The 21323-nt window shown below is 56.8% G+C and overlaps 1 protein-coding gene across 2 annotated transcripts in view; it reads right to left on the reverse strand.

Annotated features, from left to right (window-relative positions):
- The window catches only part of CACNA2D2 (calcium voltage-gated channel auxiliary subunit alpha2delta 2), a 227150-nt gene that overhangs the window by 21626 nt on the left and 184201 nt on the right, over positions 1-21323 (reverse strand). For both annotated transcript variants that reach the window (XM_087743979.1, XM_087743980.1), the window contains exons 5-8: positions 14064-14108; positions 5815-5953; positions 1795-1926; positions 1449-1506 (exon numbers count right to left, since the gene is read on the reverse strand). In XM_087743979.1, coding sequence (XP_087600105.1) covers positions 1449-1506; positions 1795-1926; positions 5815-5953; positions 14064-14108 — 374 coding nt within the window. The remainder of the gene's footprint in view (positions 1-1448; positions 1507-1794; positions 1927-5814; positions 5954-14063; positions 14109-21323) is intronic.

Raw genomic sequence — 21323 nt, forward strand, 5'->3', positions numbered from 1 at the left:
CTGATTGCTAATCCCAGGTCCTGATGTACCCTAATTACAAGTGATTACCCAGGTGTGATGCAGGGTGCTGGCACGTGGGGCCCTGCCGGTGTGGGCGTCGTGTCCCCCCAACACTCTCCCCTTCATGCTGGGGTGCACGATGGGCAGGCAGCTGCCTGCGGGCTTCCTGCTGGCTGGCAGGGGCCAGGGGGCTCGGTGTCTGACCCACTCCCCGGGGCTGGGCTGCCGGCACGGCATAGAGCCCAACTAAGATGCTGCTCGTAATGGGTTGTGGCAGCGCATCCATCTCCGGCTGCCCCGCTCAGATGAATACCCTGGGCTCTGTGGGAGAAGGCTGTGGTTAATAGCGCCATTCATCAAGGGAGGGGAAGGCAGGCGAGCGGCGCTGGCGGCCCCGCCGAGGCTGCAGGCAGGACCGTGGCCCCTGCCAGGCCCAGCAGCAGAGTGGTGAGGGCTGTGTGCTGCACCAGACCCCGGTGCGAGGGCAGGAGAGGACCCCAAAGGGGTGTCCCTGGGGTTGTGCTGCCCCCAGCACGAAGGGTGCTGCTGCTCCTCCATGGCTGGGTGGGTGAGTGTGTGGCCAGCCTGGCTAGTGGGCAGGCAGCCAGGCTAGCTGGGCTCGGTAGCCCCTATATGCATCAGCAGCCCCCCCAGAAACAACCTGCCAGTCCCCCCTCTGCCAATAACCCGCATGGACGCCCTGACGGAGAACAGTTAATAATTAATGTGGAGCAATCAAAGACAATTAAAAATAGTAACAGGGCCATTAATTTTCTGACAAGGAGAGGGGGCAGCTCCCGGTGCAGGCAGGGGGACAGGCAGGGGGTGCTCTCTGGGGATACAGGGCTCCCCGGGCACATGCTGGAGACCTGTGCCTGCTTTCCTCTCCATGCCCACATTTTTAGGCAGCAACTGTGGGCCGGACAGGGCCACAGCTCCCCCAGCCCCATGGGCAGCACGATAATTAGTGCTGCCAAGCCGGCACCTCTTCCTAGGCTAAGGGGAATCGATTCAATCCTGCCTCACTCAGTGTGTGGCTAAATGGCTGCTTGCAGCTATCGCTTAACCACAGCCTGGCGCTGCCTGCCCGTTTCTCTCTCCATCCTCCCGGCTCATGATTTCCAAGCACTGGTTGTTTTCCTGTTTGGATGGGAATGCTGGCCGGGACTGAGCGCTGGCAGCTGCGGCTGCAGGCAGGAGCAGGGTGAGGGGCAGCTCTCCATGCCTGACCTGTATCCAAGGATTTATCTCTCCATCCTGCTCTGCCTTCCCAGAAAGAGGGGAGGGGAGCAGAAGCCTAGAGCCACAGCTCAGATGCCCCTGCCCATGTTATGGTGTCTGTTTGCCAATGACAACCATGTGTGAAATGAAAAGGGGAGGGAGCTGGCTGCTCCTGGCCGGGAAGGGCTGGCAAGGGGACCCCCCATCCCCACCCAGCACCCCCTTACCAGGGCCGCCTGCGCACATCGTAGAGGTCGATCTTATTGGGGGCTCTCCACGGGGTGGCTGTGGGGGCAAGGCAGGTGGTGAGCGAGGTGGGGCTGTCCCGGGGCTGGGGACAGCGGGACGCGGGGGACAGGGCAGGGAGATGCCCACTGCTGAGGAAACGGTAGGCTCCAGAGGGGAGCTCATACCAATGGGCTTTGGCACAGTATAGTTACGTGTGCCAGGTGGCCCCCAGGGCCAGTGCCGGGAGATGCCTGCCCGCACCTCATGGTGAGAAGGGCCCGGGCTGCCCTTGGCCAGCAACCCCCCCCCCCCATCAACTGCCCCCCGCCGCCCCCCGCCACACACCGGGGTAGTAGCGGGTGACGCCGGTGGCGCTGCCGAACACCTGCCAGAGCAGGGAGGGATCCTCCTTCCGGTTCTCGATGAAGACGTCCTCCAGTGCCTGCGTCCAGTTCAGCTCATTGAGGATGACGGTGGCTGTGGGAGACAGAGCCAGGGGCGGGCAGGTGGGTGCGGGGGAGCAGCGGAGCCTGGGATGGGCTGGGGGGTGACAGGGACCATGGTGTCCCTGTGATGTTGGCAGGGAGGGAGAGGCAGTGTGTCCCCTCTGCCCCTTCCCATGCAGGAGCCCACAGGGGCTTTGCAGCCACTCCCACGGCCCCCTTGCTCCCACGGGGCTCCAGCATCAGCCTGCTGTCCCTTGTCCCCAGAGACCAGAGCCACCCTCCAGGGCTTCCCCGAGCACTCACCATCCCTGTCCCCTGGCTCTGGGGCAGGGACAGCCACCACTGGGGACAGCCGGCTTGCCATCTCACCCTCTTCCCAGCAAAACACCCCATTCCTCCCGCCACCGTGCCAGTCCCGCTCCCTGGGGACAGCCACCAGCTGGGAAACCAAGGGGTTGTGTCCCTGTGGGGCCGTGCAGAGCCTCCTGGGCCCTGCTCTGCATTCCCACTGGCCTCCGCACCTGAAGCAAAAGCAATTAAGATGCCGGCAAACAGCGGTTTTAAATTATTCAGCTATTAAAGCAAAAGATAAGCTGCTGGCAGCTCCAGCTTGTGATTAATCAAGGGGGGCTGGAGGAGTACGGGGGGGCCAGCACGGCGAGGCAGGTATGGGGCTGGCCAGCCAGCAGGGAGGCTGCCTCAGGGACAGCAGGACCTCCTGGTGCTCACAGGGCTCTTCGGGGCACCCCAAACACTGTGGGTGCCTTGAGCCCTGGGCAGGCGTGGGAAGCCCCCCAGCATCCCCCGGCAGCCTGTGCTGGGCCACCCTGGGACCGTGGCGTGGAGGAGCCAGCTGTGCCACTGTGGGCAGGAGCAGGCAGCAGGTAGCACCCCGAGGCTAGGCGCTGCTCCCTCCTGGGGGACCCTCAATGCATTTTTGGGGTGCAAGAGCTCCCAGGGGTGGCCCCTCTCCTCAGCACTGGGCAGAACAACCAGTGCAGTGCTGCAGGGGAGCTGGTGTGTGTTTGAGGAGTAGATTTAGCTCTCCTAAGGCTTCCTCCCACACTTGTCCCTCCTCAAAACACCGTCATCACCTGTTCAAGCCTTCGCCACGTCCCCGAGGTGCTGGCGGGACATGGACAGGTTTCACCCAGGGTGAATCCCGGATCCCTCCGTCCCAGCACCACCACTGAAAAAGACTTCTCCTTCCCTTAGGCAGCTGTGCCTTCAACCCGTGATTTATTCCATCCGTATCTCCCCAGCCATTTCTCAGCAACATGCCCGCACACAGTGCTGTTATCTGGGCACTTAGGATGATTTCTTGTTTGGCTCTGTTACAGGATGTGGTTTTTCCTGGGAGACAGGGCCGCAAGCAGGCTGCCAGGCTCCTGCCTGCCGGGAGCAGCCCTGGGCAGTGCTGCCAGCCCTGGCCAGACACCGTGCTGGGTACTGACACGTCCCTGATAGCCTCAGCAGCACCTGCATCCCCAGCCCCTTGCGGCCCGTCAGCCACACCAGGCTTGTGCCAAATGCAGGCCCTATACCCTCCCTGCACACAAATGAAGCCCCTATATCCTCCCTGTGCACAAATGCAGCCCCTATACCTTACCTGTGCATGAATGTAGCCCCTATATCACCCCTGTGAGCAAACACGGTCCCTATATGATCCCTGCAAACAAGCACACCCCTTACACAACCCTGTGCATGAAAGCTGACCCTCTACCCTCCCTGTGAACATACACAGCCCCTATACCATCCCTGTGCATGAATGCAGCCCCTATATCCTCCCTACGCACAAACAGAGCCCCTACGCGCTCCTTGTGTGCAGAGTGATGAGCTATTGCTCATCAGACGGGAGGCTGTGTCCATGGTTGAGATGGCTCCTGTCCCCCTCAGTTGAGGCCAGAACTGCCAGCCCCGCCAGCACCCCCCCTCGTGACATCCCCATCCCTGTCCCCATCTCATCCCTGTCCCCATCAGGGTGAGCCCAGCTCTGCCCTGCCAGCAAGCGATTGCAGATTTAATTAAAAATGGCACAGTAAATAAAACACATATAGGATGTAATTTGTGTGTGTAGTGAGGGGTGACGGCAGAGGGCGTCTCCGCAGTCGTTTAATTAGCGTGCCAGGCAGCGATAGCGCCTCTCTGCCGGGTCCCACAGGGGAGATGCTCCCTGCCCGCAGCTCTGCAGGCACCAGCCACGCTCACCGGTGTCCCCAGCAGATGGGGGCACACGGGCAGCCCTGTCCTGCACCCCAAACCTGCTCTCTGGGGTGCAGCAGCTGAGAATCCTGCCCTGCACCTTGGCTTTTCGGAGCACCCCGGCATGGCCGGGCACGGTCTGATCCCTGTGCCCACGCACTGCTGTGCCAGTGGCTGTGGCCCCTTTCCCCCCCAGGACGCCCCACTGCCCTGTTCCCTCTTCAGCATTCCTCTCCGAGCAGCTGCGAGTCCCCGGAGCCTGTTAATCTTCAATTTGCTCTCGTCCCAGGGCTGAGCGGGGTGATTTATGTGGCCGTGGCAGGGCATCAGCCACGATGTCGGCCAGTGAACAGGGGTAGGAGTAATGAATATTTCATCCTGCGCAGCCCACCCCACTCGCCTGCCCCCCGCTCGCATGATGTGCTTCATTAGCTGCCTGGCCCGCGCTAGCTGGGTAATAAAACTAATTGCAAATTTCTAATCCACTGCCGCCGCTGTGGTGAAATCGTCACACTGATGTGGCTCTGAGCACGGTCATGCCAGTAACGAGCCTGTGTACTGGGAAAGCACCACTCAGGGCAGGAACATGAGCTCAGCCCCCGTCACTGCCGTGACCACCTGGGAGCCCTTGGCAAGCGCCACCGAGACAAGAGGGTGCGGGGACAGTGGTGCCCTCAGTGGTGCAGGGAGACGAGGGGTGTCCCCCAACAGCAGGGGCTGGGGCTGGGCGCAGTATGCGTCCCGTGGGTGCTGGAGGATGATCTCCAGCCGGGAGCAGTCCCCAGCTTGGTGCAGAGCAGCCACTAGAGGGAAATGGAGACCGACTGTCACCATGTGCCACCGCGGCAGGGCGAGGTAGGAGAGAGCTCTGGAAGCTCAGGGACTGTGTCTCTTCCCGGCGGGGACTGAACGCTAGTGTGGCACGTCCTGTCCCATCCATCCATCCATCCATCCCTCCCTGCCCGCTCCCGGGTAGGCCCACTGACCCAGGCCCCCTTTCTGGAGCAGCCCACGCCCTCCAGCAGCCGCAGGGGCACGACGACAGGGCTGACACCCTCTGCACGCTCCCAGCAGCGGGGGCTGCCCTGGGGCAGCATGGCAGTGTCCTGCAATCACCTTCGCTGCCTTCCTGCAGGATTTCAGCTGCTCTTCCTTTTCATAAACTCAGCCCCAAGCAGCCCGAAGTCAGTGAGGAAACATCTCTGCTTCACTCTCTCCCACCACCCAGCTCTGTCTCACTCCCTTCTACGAGCAGGGAGTTGTCGTCTCCATAATTGCTCCTGCACAGAGCTGCTCAGTCCCTCTGATCGTCTCCAGCTCCCGCTTTGAACCTCCTTGAGCTTTGCTGAGCTCTTCTCCGGGGAGGATCACAGCCATGTGGGCAGAGCTGAGCTTTACCCTGTGCCATAATTACTATTTCTCCTCTGCTCTCCATCCCTTCCTAATAACCCCTAATCCCTGATCTGCCTCTTTGGCCCATGCTAAGATCTTGAGGGTCTCTGGGGAGGGACACGTTGTCACCTCTGTCCTGACACGGTGACTCTGCCTCTGTTCAGTGCCCACCCGACTGGGCACCAGCCTGTCCCGGCACCGAGACCCAGCTGGGGCACCCTGGGGTGACGGTCCCCAGAGCTGTGGCACCCTAAACAGGAGAGGTGGAGGCTGAGCCTGGCCTGGCAGCACAGAGCAGAGCGGAGCACTGAGGAGGGGCACTCACAGCCTTTGTAGATGTCCGTGGGGATCTGCACGGCAGCATACGAATAGTTAACCTTGGTCTTGAAGTTGGCATCATCGGTGAACTCCAGCTTCAAGGAGTTGGACTTCTCCCTCTCGATCTCTTCTCCATCGGGATCGTCCTGGGGAAGGAGCAGAGCACACGGGGTCATCTAGGGGTGCCAGCCTCGGACACACGCCAGGAACATCACTGCCCAAAGCCTATGACCAAACATCCTCCCGCGGAGACCAGCCGTGCCGGCTCTCATGCTGGATTTGGCCTGCAGCCCATGCCAGCGCTGGAGGCACAGGGGAAAGGGTGCCGGGAGCAGGTGTGCATGAAGGCGAGCACCAGTTACCCTTGCCTCTCTGGCTTTGGTAGCACGGCAGGTATTAAATCAGACAAAAAACCCCCAAACCTCAACAAAAAAAAGCCTTGAAAATCAATTAGCAGCAAAAGGCAACTATCAAAGAAGAAATTAAAACGGAGTACAGCTTAGCACTCTGTCAATAAGCAATGCAAACAATATTTAATTATGGTGGTAAGACGTCGAATTCCCCACTGCTGGTGCTGGAGCGTGCTCCCTCACCTTCCCAGCCCTCCTCTCTCTTCCCGGGGCCCTGCTACCAGTACCGCATGGGGATAAAACCCCTCTGGCCAGGCAGGGCCGGGCTGAGCTGGTGCAGGCAGGATGGCCAGTGGCTGCAGGCAGGATCAGAGCCAAGGGCGCAGGGCCATGCGGGGAAGCAGGAGAAAGGGGATGGCATTGCCGGGGAAATTGCCTTTGCCATCCCGCTGGGAGCAAAGAAACCCGGGAGAAGGTGCTGGCTCCAGGCTGCCGTGTCCTTGCAGCAAGCCCAGTGGCTGGGGAAGGGTGGCTGCAGCCGGCTGTGAGATGCTCAGGTTGGGAGGAGGAGGAGGATGCAGCATCTGCCCTTTGTGCCCTCAGAGCTGCATCCCCACTGAAGAGGGGCTAAGTGCAGAGCTGCCTGTCCCAGCCACAGGCAGGGACAGGCAACACAGGGGCAGGGACATGCCAAGCTTCAGCTGGGGCGCAGGACAGCTCCGGCCACCTTCCCATGGCCCTGGCTGTGGCAACGAAAGGGGCAGGGGGGTGCAGGAGAGCAGGAGTGGATCCGGCCACCGAGCCACCTGGCGAGGGAGCAAATTCCCCTCGAGAAGCAGCTCATGCCTCCCCCTTCGTGCCTCCCCCCGAGTGAAGTGCCTATGTCAGAGCCCGTGTAAGGCCATCTGATTGCGGTAGCAGAGATCAGCCCCAGAGAAACGACAGTGGACGTGATTGGAAGAGCGAGCAGCTCCAGGCAGGGCTCGCATGGTGCCGTGCTGGGGACGGCTGCCCAGAGGGATGCCCCACGCCATCCCACAGCAAAGCACCCCGGCACCAGTGGGGACAAGGGGTAGGGGTCAGTCCCATCCTGCTGTCTTTGATGGCCCAGTGCAAGCAGCCCTCCCACTGGCCAGGCTCCTCTCGACAAAACCCAGGGACAAAAGATCTGAATTTCTCATGGGAAAAGCCACATATTTAAAGGAAAATGTTGTGTTTGGGAAATAAACTACAAAGCTTGTTTAACATCCATCCTGGCCTCCTCCCTGTTTCCCCTTCGCAGACGATGTAGAGAGATGTCACCTCCCCTGTGCCAGCTCCGGCCGGCCACCAAGGCGGTGACATTCCCCTGACATTGTGAGGGGTGGCCAAACCATTCGCCACAGCTCAGGAGAATAACAGGATTGATATGCGAGGTTTGGGCTTTAATTCCAGCCAACGGATTGCGAATGTAAACACATCACCAGGCCGATCCCAGTGCTGGGGCTCCAGCCGTCCAGAAAGATGCTGAACTCAATTACAGCTGCAGTAGCCAAGCAGGAGGCAAGCAGGGATGGTCCCCACCTCCACTGAGCTACATCGCTAAGATTGAAATCCAGATTACACTCTCGATTTCACATAAATCTGGACAAAAGGCACAAAACTGACTGCCGGACCCCCTGCAAAGCCGCGATGCTGCAGCAGAGCCAGCACCCCAGCCGCGTGCTGGGTCATGGGCTATCTGGAGAGTGGATCCGGCCCCAAGCCTGCCATCAATGTGGGTCTCAAGTCCCTGGCAGAAAGCCATTGCACACACAGTGGTTCGCCCCTGCCAACCTCTTCGAGCACCAGACGGTGATTTAGAGGCACGTGCTGAAAACAGGCTTTAGATGGGATAAAGCCATGGCCCTGAGGGTACCTGCAGCACCTGACACCAAAACCTTTTTTTCTCTGAGCCCAGCAAAGTCCTGGTGACACCTTCCCATCCCTCCCCATCTCAGATCGGCAGGGCACCCTGCCCGGGTCCAGCCCATCCGCTGCCCCTGCCACTGCCGGCAGCTGGGAAAACCCAACCCTCCCTATTTCCCACACGCTGGTGTGGTTATTCCCCACTTCACTGGAGCTGGAACTACTGTATATAATTACTGCTCCTCTGTTTATCATTATTCCGCTATATCACCCACTTCTGAGGGACTAATTTGTATTCTGCCAGGTTCGGCGCTGTCTGGCTGCTCTCATTCATGTAGCTGTAAAGAGGCATATGTATAGATCTTAGAGACAAATCTACAGCTATCTATACGTAGGACACTTCATGCATCACTGAGACCTATATGGCAAACAGACCCGTGGAAAGAGCTGATGTTATCCAAGTTACGCTTATCCTTTATCCATAAATCTCCCGGTCTCAACTGAGTTATTCCTGTTTAAGCCAGGCTGAATTTGGCCCCTGAAATGGGGTCATTTCCACCCGGATGAAGGCAGGCAAAGCTGTCACCGGTCCAGGCAGGGATGGGAGCACCTCGGTGCTAGGCTGGGGCTACAAGGAGCCACCTTGGGAAGGCTGGAGGAAGAAATTCTGCATTAAATTTATATTAAAGCAAAGGAGAAGATTCCTCCTAGATTTACACCAGTTTAACTGCGAGCATCTCGACAGGCCCCCAGCCAGATTTTGCAGCATTTCTCATCATTACATTTCAAAAGAACTTGGAAACATCTATTTATCTGTTGCAATATGTACAACGCAACACAAATTGATGCTACAGTTTGAATATATTATTTGCTACACACCATTAGAAATCAACTCCATGGCAATATATCAATATTATACGTATTTATTGCTTCAGCAAGAAGTCATCACACGCCAAGAGGTTTTGCCATCTTCAGGGCTTTAGCAGCTGGGTTGCCAGTCACAACATTTTTTCTTGAGTCTCCCAAAATGACAGACAGGGGACAAAAACCAGAGATGCAGCAACACCCAGTGAGCACCAGTGGCACCACCCAACAGCTTTACTGGAGGTTGCCATGCTCTCGGCAAGTACCTGCCCTCCATCACATCCAGGCTGGTGCTGGTTGAGGAGAGCCAGCCTGCCCACAGGCACAAGGACTATCTGGGGGTCCCCACCAGTGACGGGGTTTGGAGCTGCGGATCGAGCCGGGGATGTGACCTGGCGCAGCAGCGATGCCTCGGCCAGGCAGCTCCGGCGGACGCAGACACCCCCGTTCATTGCTCATCTCCATGGGAACGAGCCATCACAGCTAATGATGACTGCTTAAATGGCAGCACCGATGACAAACGCAGGGCTGATCCGGCTAGTGGTGCAGGCAGCCGCTCCAGGATACCAGCTTGGGTTTCGCAGCTCCGGACATGCCGGGTAGCCACAGTCTTCCCCCGCAGTGCTCCTCCTGGTACTCTCAGCACCAGCAGAGCTCCTGAAAGCCGCATCACCCCGACAGCACCCCTGCATCCCACGTCCTGCCCCTCACACACTCGATCAAGAATATATCGCACCAAGATCTCAACACATCCTTTTAAATTTCCCAAGGGCACCCATCCATGTTAAGTCTGGAAAAGTCAGCAAAATATTCATATCAACATGCTGTGTTTACTACTAATAATGAATATAAATGGGATGTGTGGCTCAATTCACCTGCAAGCCTCAAAGCCTTTGTAAAGGTGGGGGGGTTCACTGCTGTCCTCTGCAGGTGAGGGGAAATGAGTCCCAGGGCACGGGGCCATTTGTCCATGGTCACGCAAGAAGCCAGGGAGAAGAGTGGTGACAGCACGTACTCGTCCGCTTCCCGGGGCTTGGGGCGGGGGACACACACCTTCCTGCCCCGCAAAGCCCCCGGCTGCGCCCGCACAGCACCCACCAGCAGCATTGCCTTGTGTCAAGACCTGGGGGCTCCTCAGCAGAGGTGTTTTGATGTTGTTGCTAGAAAAATGCCATTTTTTTTTTTTGCAAGAAGGGCCAGCTCTCAGATCTAAACAGCACACATTCCCCCTCTCCCTGCGCAAGCTGTCCTGGGGGAGCCTGCTCCCACTTTCTGAGACAGAAAGATTTTGAAACCATCCAAAAAAACCACTTCACCCCATTTGGGGAATCTGAGGAAACAGTCAAACCCCCTTTTTTTTCCCCAAATTCAGAAGGATTTTTTTTTCTCTTAACCGCAAACCCACCACTGCCCTGTGCCAGCTCTCGGGGTAAGTGGGGCAGGCTGAGCAGAGGGGCTGCGCCCATTCCCGGGGCTGCAGTCCTGCCCTCTGCCCTCCCCCGCAAGCTTCAAGGCACATGGCTGAGAAACTCCAAGCCCATGCAAAAGGGCCCTTCTCCTTCTTAAATATCTCAGCTTTTCCTGAAATGCGGCAATTTAATGCCAGGGAGGGAGACGGTGTGTTCTCCAGCCACGTTCCTGCTTTTATAGCAGCCCAGGTTATAAATAACAATCAGCCTCTCCCGCCAGCCTGCTCCCCTATCCCCCTTCGCTTTTTTTAATCTTTGCCAAAGGTACTGTTTAGAGATCTTTCTAGACCATTTATTTTTAAATTACCAGCCAGAGGAGAGAAGAAGGGGGGAAAAAAAAGAAAGAAAAAAGGCAAAAGAAAGAAACTTCTGGGGCTGATAGCTTATCGGGAGGAAATCCAAATGTCACATTAGTTGAGAAAGTTGGAAGATTAAATTTTCCAACACCCTTCATCTCCTGCTGACATTTAGGGGCTTTTTTTTTCCCTCCTCCCTCTCCTTGCTGCATCTCCTGAGCAGGGTGAGCAGCGAGTGGGCAGCCCCTGCCTGCGGCCGGGACCGACACTGCAGTCTCCCCTGCATCCCCTGCCCCGGAGGCTGCAGAGGCTGGTGCACAGCCTTCCACCACCGGCCCCTTTGCTCTCACCCCTCCCCAGGGACCTCAAGCAGGCTGGTGGGTGCCGGGGGGGGGGTGACCTTGGGGTGAACAGTACCTTCATCTGCAAACTGCGTGCCTATGGAGGAGAAGCGATGACGTTTGGTTTGGAGCAGGACAAAATGACATGATCTCACTTCTCCTCATCGCATCAGCCCTGCATCCTGCAGAGAGGACGGGGACAAGGACCAGGGCTTGCATGGATGTCCCCAGGGGTGGATTGCCAGGCCCTGATGAATGCTGTACTGCCGCTGGGTACATCTCTCCAACCATGGGAGGAGCAGCAACAGCAAAACCTCTCGTCTGCTACTTCACAGCCTAGGAACCAACAGCTCCTGGCTGATGCGAAGCAGAAAATGAAGCCTGTAATGTGGTCCTCCAGCTGGGACCTGGGCATGGCTCCATCAGCTCCCACCAGAGAACGGCACATCCCAGGGGATTTTGGCCTTAGCTGTGACTTAAGCATCATTCCCTGCCATAAACACAGTACTAAAGATGGAAAATCACTTTATTTCTGTGTTGTTCTGCCTGTGATACCCAACTGAGAGCATCTGCTGATTTGAACACTTCTCCCTGGATAAACCCCATAGCCCTTGCTAGTTGGGAAAGGTGAAAACCTGACTTCTGCAAATATTTTGAGAGCCTTGGGGACCCCCAGGAAATTTTTCTGATGTTCCCATTTGTTAAAACCCAGTTGGAAATCCAAAATCTGTTTAGGAAGATAGCAGAGCTGAGGTGCAAGCAAAATGAATAGGAAGCTCATTTCTTTCTCGCTGTAGTTAAAGCCAGCGTAAGGCTTGTGAATAAGCCCCAGTTATGTTGAATAGGCATTGTCCATCAGAACTAACTCCATTTCAGCTAGATCCTGCTCAATTTAAATATAAAAATTGAAGCAAAATAAAGAAAAGATGGAAAGAGTGCTATTTAGTTCCATTCAGACCTTCAGGTATCATCTCCCTCCTTTTTTATTTCAGCATCACCTTTTCTCTCCATTATTTTTACTGGAATTAAATTTGCTGGGATTTCACTGGGAAGCAACAACGGCATTGACAGGGAAGGACCCCCCTGCTGAACCCACAAACCTCGGCAAGAGGACACCCCCAATTTTGCTTGATTTTTCCCCAGAGGAGGACTGAAGTTGGTGTGGACGATGATGGCCTTACAAGGTTGTTCCTCCCCGATGACACGTCACCTCCCTTGGGGAAGGGCTGGGGACCAGGGAATCGAGCACTGTGGTCTCCAGAACACTGTGCCATGCCACGGTGCACGGTTTCTCCCCAGTGCCCCGTGGGCTTGGCGAGCACAGCTCTGAGGTCAAGACACCTCCTATTTCCAATCCCGCCTAATGTAACTGGGGATGCTGGAAATGGCTAATCACAAAGCTAACAGCCATGAGTTGCCAGCTTGGATCGCCACTGCCGACACCGGCTGGGTGTAGGCAGCCAGGACTGGTCAGGGTAACACCAGGTATGGGGATATCCAGCTCCCCTGTCCCCTGCCTTGCGGCAGGGATGGCAAAAGCCCTGTCCAGCCTGATGGATGCATCAGTCCTTCTCCTTGGCCCCCTGGGCAGGGAGCTGCCCTGCTCCCTGGGCTGTGTCCTCCGCCTTAACCACCTGCCAGTTTTTCCTCTGCTTCTATTCAAAATCTGCTTTAATGCATTTTAAGCCCATTAGCTCCATCCTCTCTGGAGTGGCCATGGAGAGCAGGATCCTCCCCTCCCTCCTTTGACAGCTTCCCCCAGGCTGGGGAGGTACAGGAGACATCCCCTGCTCTGAATGAGCAGGACCCTGAGGAGGCAGACCTGCTCAAGAAAGCAAGCATCTTCCCCTTCCGTCACAGCATCTGCCCAACCTCTCCCTTCTACCTCCCCGACTCTCTGTGGCAGGCTTCCCCTGCCAAGGAGCCCTCCTGCTGTCACTGCCTTGAGCCAATGGCACCAGTGGTTTGACAGTAACTCTGCTTTCAAGGCATCCATCCTGCCCCCAGCCTGCTCCTAGCTCTGCTCTGGGGCATCACCTCCAAGGCAGGGTGAGAGGAGAGCTGGAGCTCTGCACAGGGTGCATTGCCCAAGCTGGTGGGATGCCGTGAAGCCTGGATCCTCCCTGCTCTCTGCATGGGGCCTTCTGAAGGCTCACGGGGTCACCTGAGCGTTATTTTCGGATGAGGCTGTGTGGTTTGCAAGCAGTTTGCTGCAAACACCATGTGCTGCCACTCCTCCCCTCCCACTGCAGTACTGTCCCCCGATGGCACATCTGCTGCTGGCTCTGCCTTGGGGCAAGGACCAGTCCTGGGGCACTGCGCTGGCTGGGGCTGACCCCAAGCCCCCACCCTGCTCTGCTCGGGACTCCCAGCCAGCTCCAAGGACACGGCGATGCACCCGCTGCCCAGCAGCCCTGCGCCGAGAGCATCACCAACCCGGCGAGCCCCTATTTCAGAAGGATCCCAGGGCATGGCACACCGTAGGAGCTGGGTGACCCGTGACCTGCCAGCAAAGCAGGGTGCTGTGGGGCAGCAGCCATTGCCGGTGGAGGACCTGCGCCCACGGCATGGCACCTGAGTGCCGTCACCATCACCGTGTGGAGGAGCAGCAAATGGCAGCCCCCTCGGGAACACCGGGAGAGCGGTGCTGTCGGGTCTGTATTTAAAGCACTGATTGCCAGAAATCACAGGACGGCTGTGCCGGGAGGGGGGCAGAGAATTAGATTCAGTCTCTAATTAAAGGTTTGCTCTTCATTTGAATTTCAGATGCCAGCTTTAATTTTAGAAACTTTTGCAGGCAGCAGAACGACCTGCCCACCTGCCTGCTGCTGGGCCTGGTGCCGGTGTACAGATGCCACCACGGCTCAGCTGTGGGGGGACATGGCTGCTCACTGGGCACTCGCTGCCCACCACAGAGTCTTGTTACGCCAGCTGTAAAAAATGCTGTGCCATGCCCACCCTGTACGGTGCTGGGGTCAGCGCCGGCAATGGGCTCAGCGCCGGGCCGGGGTGATGACTGTGCCAGCGGTGCAGCAGGGATGGTACTCACGTATTCAGTGTCAGCCTTGGAGTCGTAGTACTCGATGTCTTCCTCCTGCAGAGAAAAGGGAGAGCTGAGTTAGTGCCGGGCAGGGACAGGGATAGCAGAGGCATCCCTCCCCCTTACTTGTCCCCCCAGCACCTCCGTCATGCTGCTGGCAGCCACCACATCACTGAGGACTGAGCCCTGCTCACCCCACGCTGTCCTTGGGACATGGTCGGGACCCCACATCCCCTTCATCCGCCCTCCAAGGACCAGCCATCGCCTGCCACGCTTCCCTCTGCTCACAGATGCCACCGAGCCGCAGCAGCGCGGGGCCACGCACAGCCTCTGCCACAGCCAAACAGCCCCACGATGGTGCCACCAGTGTGACTGCGGCCTCTACACTGCCACTGGGTGCAAGTCTGCACCGTGTCCCTGCGCCTGGGATGCTTTCGTCCTGTTGCAAGCATCAGGAGCTGCAGGAGAGCCAGGCACAGGCGGTGTGGCAGGCAGCGGCCCTGCAGCCAGCAGAGCTCCCTCCCCACGCGGCAGAAACAGGGAGAAGAGCGTCCTCGCTTCCGTGGAGAAATGCACATCATTAATTTGGGGTATTTAGAGCCTATTTAGGCAGAAAGGTCTGCTCGGATTCCTCTTCCCCGCACGTCAGGACGCAAGGCAGCTGATAAAATTCCTAAAGAGGCAATTCGGAGAGCAGCAATGCTGTCACAACAGCGTTTCGTGTGCCATCAGAAGGGATAATTAAAGGGCACTCAGAGACTCTGCTCTGCGTGCCGGGACGTGAGCGCGATGCAGGCGCACCGGCAGCTGTCGCAGCGCTAACATGTCTGCCACTCAATCAGCCATCGGCAGCCACCGCGCAAACCAACCTTCCTTCCCGCATGCCCAGGCAGCACTTTGGGATAATTATTGCTGTTATTAGTTAACAAGGAAAGCGATCTGGGCCCAGAACAGAAACCCAGCCAAAACCTTAACAGCACTGACTGCATCCCCCTCCTCCCCGCTCCTGCTCTGCTGCTGCCTCTACAGCACCCAGCCTGGCCACGGGCTTGTGCCAGGGCTGGTGGCACCGTGATGTCCAGCCCAGCCTGGCCACGGGTTTGTGCCATGGCTGGTGGCACTGTGACACCCAGCCCAGCCTGGCCATGGGCTTGTGCTGGGGCTGGTGGCACCATGACGCTCAGCCCAGCCTGGTCACAAGCTCGTGCCGGGGAAAGGGGCTGGCAGGTCTGAGCAGCTTGCCAGGCAGCCAGCATCACCCGCTCCACTGTCCCGGCCCCACTGGGAGCTGGCAATCACTAACCCCTCACCGGCGTTATCCTCTAGCCACAGACCTGCTCCCTAGAGCAGTTTGCTGCTGCTTCCTCAGGCTATTAAGACACAAGACCACCAAGAGGTGGAAAAGCCCCTGGAGTGGGGATGCTGCTCTCTCGGGGGCACTGGTGGCAGGGGGACCCCGGCAGGCTGTGGCGGCCAATGTCCCCCCGGGAGAGAGATTGCGAAGGGCGGTTTCAGCATCCTCCTGGGCAGAGGGGCCAGTCCCTGCCACGGGCTCTGTGACTTGAATCACAGCAATAAGGCAGCACTGAGAGGGGAAAGAGAAAAAAAATCGACGCAGCATCTTCCAATTTCTGCTATTAAAAAGCCTAGTCATTAAGGGAATGTACTTATTAATTATCTGTGATTTGTTGTGAAATGCTGAGGGGTTTACAACAACAAGAAAAGGGAAAAAAAAAATTAATTTCCCTTCAGATGCCCTCCCTGCGCTGCTCCCGGCCCCGCACACGCCCCTGCCCCTCGCTGGTGCTGCCGTCTCCCCGGGTCTGTGGCCATCTGCACTTCCTAATTAAAGGAACCCCCGGGAGACCCGTAACACAAACGAGCTAATTTCATGTTTAATGATCTTTAATCAGGAGTGAGTGTGACTAACAACAGCCATCCAGAAGGTGCTTTGTTATTCGTTTTATCTTCCATTGGCTCCTCCGAAAAGCTCGAATCCCCTCCCACCCGTCGTGGCCCCACTCCTGCCATGGGGGAGAAGGTGGCGAGGTGATGCTTGGGGAGGAGAGCCGGTCCCCTGGTCCCGCTTTCACCCGCTCCAGCGCTCCCATGGCATGGCACCACACGGCACAGGGAGCAGACCTCCTGGAAGGACGTCTCTCCCACCGGTTTCCCTAGGGATCACAGAGCCCTTGCTGTGCACTTTTTCAAACCCTGACGACCCTAGGAGCAGCCAGGTGAGATCCCAGCCCCTCCCCCATGTCACCACTGAGGTTTGCACATGTGAGATGGCACGTGTGGGACGGCCAGTGTCACCGTGGCTCTGGCTCCAGGATATGCCCTGATGCCAGGCTCCGATCTCCTCACCACAATCCCGCTGATGCTGCGGGGCTGGTGGGGTGTGAGAGAGCCCGTGGGAGCTGGCAGGGCATCCGCAACCCTGCCATCCACAGGCCAGTGGAGCCGGTGGGAATTTATTCCAGGAAGGAGGGACAGAGCCCTCGGGGATCCTCTAGAGAGATGGCAGGGGCCTCCTGAGGGGCAACAAGGGGCCATGCAATTTCATCTCCCTAATATTTGTTTTTTAAACCATGCTTGCCTTCTTCATGTAATCCTCTCTTCCTCCTCCTCCGGTCCATGTTAAACCAAGTACCCGGTCTGTGTAAATAGCACTGATATTTCTAGAGCCTTTCAGAATAAATACCAATAAAGAAAACAAGAAGGTGAAGATGTCAAGGGATTTCAGGGTAAAACATTGCCCCATCTCTTGCAAACGAGCCTGCAAAAAGCACTCGCTGGTTTGTGTTGAAGAGGAGGTGGATGCTGGGTAGCTGCGCCTTGATGATGTGTCAACCGCTGCCCATTCTCTCACACCCTAATTGCCAAACGGCATCTGCGTAATGGCGCTGCAAGCGCTGTGTCGCTAGTGGATAAGCACAGAGTTATTTTCATCTCCTAAACACTCAGTGCTAGTTATGGGGAAACAACTTTAGGAGTTAAGTGCAATTGCAGACTAATCTGCAAACGCCGCTGAAGCCATCACCCAGGCTTCTCCAGCAAAGCCACGGAGTAACCACCATGCCTGCACCAAACAGCAAGGGTTTGGTGTCACCGCGCAGCCCCCGCCCAGGGCTTGACCCAGATGGGACCTCCTGGATGGGGCTCCAGGGATGCTGTGTGCCAGAGTCTCCCCAGGGACCCTACGTCCTGCTTGTCCCCCTTGAGCCCTCCATAACAGCCCCATGCTCCAGTCCTTCGCCAATTTTACACCAAAACGCTAAGCAAAAAGCTAATTAACGAAACTAGACTGTGAGCTTCTGGAGAGCTGCAAGCTGGAGCCTTGCCAGCTCAGGGGAGGACCCTGCTTTGGCACGGATGCTCCCTGGCCATGCACCGGCCGTCAAAGGTTGAACCAAAGCCCACGACAAGGAGGAGCACAGGGGGTCTCAGGTCAGTGAGGGGCACTCCTCCCCACCACCCCCTGCACAGCCTTCTCCAAAAGCATTCAAACAGGTCTTTTTTCACCTAAAACAATCACAGCAACTAAAAATAACATTGGAAAGGTCAGTGCTCCGCTATCTCGCTGCAGCTTGGCGATGTCAGGATGGAGGGGTGCTGGCCCAAACCTCCAAGTCAGCAGTCTAACGAGGTGGCAATCAAACCATATCACACACACAGCTGCCACCGCCCCGGAAAAGCCTGGGAAGAAGCTGCTGGTGGCACATCAGCTCCTTGCTCCAGCCCGGCCGGCCAGAGCCCGTAGCCAGCAGGGACACAGCAGACGGGCCACGGCTCACTCTCCCCCTATAGCTCTTCTCTAAGATCACCTGAGCTGGCTAGTTCTTTTCCTGCAGATGTGTTGTCCTCTGTAGGATCACTCGTTGCTGTCTTGTAAGGGTTACCCTGCTGATCGCAGGCCCTGGGGATGCTGTGGCTCCTCAGGACGTTTTTGCAGGTAGTTCCCGCTGCACCGCATTGATTTTGGTCCATCTCAGCCCTCTGGCTGCAGGTTTCATTTCTCCAAGCGGCATGGGTGACCCCTGTGGTCAGGCAATCTCTTTCAAGATTTAATTGGCTCTAAAAGAGCCAAATCCTGCAGCAGTTTGCCTTCCAGGCAGTTAGGAGGAACTCAGAGGGCAGTGGGGATGACAAGCTGGATCCCAAGCTGGCATCTGCCTGTTTCCCAGCTGCTGGACGGGGCCAGTGGCAGGGCCAGCATCCCAGCCCACAGTGTGCCGATGTGGGGATGAGCCAGGTGACCGGGATCTGTGCCTGGGTAATTCAGCAGGTGGAGACAGCAAACAGGAGCTGGCGTGCCTGCCCAGCGCCGGTGGCTCTGCTCACCAGCAGCTCCTTCCTCTGCCACCAGCACATATAATGGGCAGTGAACATTTAGGGAGTTCTTCACATCCCTGAACCATTAAGCACACAGAAATAGCAACAGATTTTGCTTATAGTTGCACCTTTCACATGCAAGATAGCCTGCAGCGTGTCACGCAGCTCCTGCAGTCTCATGTCTGCGTTAAGGGCTGGGTAGCAGCAGGGGACGAGCAGGGGGACACAGCGCATTTCCACCACAGCATTGCCCCTGCCAAGCCCACGCATGTTGGGAGGAGTGGGATGGAACCAGCTGATGGCCGTGGCTGGGGATGGGTCCGTGCCGGCCTGTTTGCCCTAGCTGGCAGCTGGGGCTGGAGGTCCCAGCCGGGTGAGGGTTCACCCCAAGGTCTCCTAGTCCTGCCAGAGGCACAGCAGCTTTCTCGGCTGTGTAACAAGGCAAGGAAAGTGTTTCTGCAACAGCTGCCACGGGTCGGTGTGAGGGCCACAGCCAGGAACAGGCTCCCAAAGGGACTGGATAAATTCCTGGGAGAAATTCCTACCTGCAATCACAGCCACGCCTGGCTCTGGGCATCATGAAAAACACTGGCAGCGGCTGGTAGGGGCTGAACCTTTTATTTCCACCAGGCTATCCTTGTCCATAAGCATCATGATGAATCCTTTCCCAGTCCCCAGGAAGAGGAAATTATTCACAGTTAGCCCCAGCCACCTTGGGCTGTCGGATGGACCCAGGACCGATCTGGTGGGGACCGTGCCTCTCCTGCAGCCCTTACCATGCAAGTCCCTTTGCACCCTATCCAGCAGCAGAGACCCTATGCGTTACCGAGGACAGGTGGAAACAGTCATCATAATCTGCTTTGGCATCTTTTTTTTTTAAAAGCAATTTCCTCCTTCTGCCTCTCTGACAGAGCTGGGGAAATATTTAAGTGACCCGTCAACAGTTTTTTCATCTCCCTGAGAAGATGTTTTATCTGATCACGCCTCGCCGGCTATTCTTCTTTACACGGCATCTCCTGTCCGCTCCTGTTCCTTCGAGCCTGCCTCGAACGAGATGCATCCACCTCTCCCCTCCGCTGCACCTGGGTACCACAGGGATGCCAGCACCCATGCAGAGCTTGTGGGTGGCGGGGACCCCCTGCCCTGCCAGTGACAGGATGGATGGGACAGGAGGGGATGGCAGCACCGGGAGGAAAGTCAGCAGCCCATGCACCAAACCGTCACACCCATGGGACCACCATGGGTGGCCCAGCCACCTTTCAGAGTGGGGGGCGAGAGGAGCGCCCTCAAACCCCGTCCTTGGCTTTTAAGAGGGAACGGCACCAACACAGGGTTTTTGTGAATGATTTTCTTGTTCTGTGTTTCGGCCAGAACGGCTCTACAGCAAGGTTGGTGCTTTAACACAGTAATTCTCCGAGCGTAATGAAAGCTGACATTATATCAAACACAATAAAGACTCTCAGTTGATGGAGATCATTCCTGAACACACAAACCCATTAAACTGAAAAAAAAATATCAATTCTACACACTCGCCAGCCAAAAGAAAATGTGATTTGTTATCTAAAAGAGGGTTATAAACACAGCTTCAATGCACTTTCTGTGCTGTAATGAAAACTGGGTTTGAAATGGCAAGACGACTGCAAATTAGAGTATTTGATTTTATTTTCTAACTTTTTAGGTAAACCTTCTACAAGGGCAAGTGCAAGGTTACGGCGACAATCTTTCTGTTCTTGGCCGATAAGTAGGATCTGTAATTAAAGGAGGAGAAAAATGAAACAGGGATAAGGAACTGGCATTCGCCCTTCTAACTCTGCTTTGAACACAAAGACCTGCCTGCATCGCTGCAGCAAACCCTCGAGAACAGCCGCCGGTGCCCACGCGCGGCTGTGGCACAGCCGCCACAGCCGTGGCGATGCTGGATGGAGCAGCTGGTCAGCAGGGCCTCCTGCCCGGAGGGGTGCTCCATCCAGGGCTGCTCCATCCAGGGCTGCTCCATCCAGGGCTGCATGGCTGCAGAGGGCCATCCAGCCATGCCACCATGTCCCCCTGCTTTATCCCTCGCTTTTCTTGGGCGACTGGGAGCAAAATCTCTATTATTCCTCCTGTCCTTCCCCATTTGGCAAACAGCATTCCTGTTTTCCCCAGAGTTTCGTTTCTAATGGAGCTTGAAATTATCTGGGCTTTGTTATTTGCTTGCGTGCTTGCAGGTGGGGGTTAGGGATGGGGGCAGCGGCGCGGGGCTGCCTGTGCTCCCTCTGCCGCCTCCACGCACACCACCGCACACCAAAACCACCCGTGCTGTGCCCAGCAGTTAAACCCTGTCCCCAGCAGCTAAACCCTGTCCCCAGCAGCTCTTGCATCTGCAGCTCAATGTATAGCTATTTTTCTTTTCCAAGGAGAAAGGGCCTGCTGAGCTCTGACCCTTCAAACATCCCTTTTCAGCACCCGAAAGGTGGGAAGAGATAGGAGGCAGGGGGGCAGCAGGCGGAGGAAGAGGGGAACTTCCCATTGTAGTGATGGAAAATGCAGCGAGGAAGAAGAACTGGGAGAAAAACAACAGTAATAAACATTTTATGAAGCAGAAAATGGCTTATAAAGAAGTCAACTTTTAAAGGCAATTTATATAATCCTGCCAAGCGCACATAAATGCGGGGATGGCTCTCTGCAGCATCGGAGTGTCCCTTTTAAAGGGACAAATAGCTCTGGCAGCCCTAGCAGACGGGCATGCAGTGATGACGATGCCCTGGGATGCATTTCATGGCTGGTGGTGCAGACCTGCACCTTCGACGGCATCCCCCGGGTCAGCAAGGCCCCTGCTCCTGCATGCTGTGAGGGTGCAGGACACCAGCGACCCCGCTGATGACGCTGGGACAGGGCTGAAGGTCTGGAAAAGAACCTAAGGCATTGGAAAACCCTGAAGGAAAGCAGAGCACG

Source organism: Nipponia nippon, unplaced genomic scaffold (genome assembly GCF_047370975.1).
Source record: "Nipponia nippon isolate SJK-2023a ecotype South Korea unplaced genomic scaffold, ASM4737097v1 scaffold_9, whole genome shotgun sequence".
NCBI lineage: Eukaryota > Metazoa > Chordata > Aves > Pelecaniformes > Threskiornithidae > Nipponia > Nipponia nippon.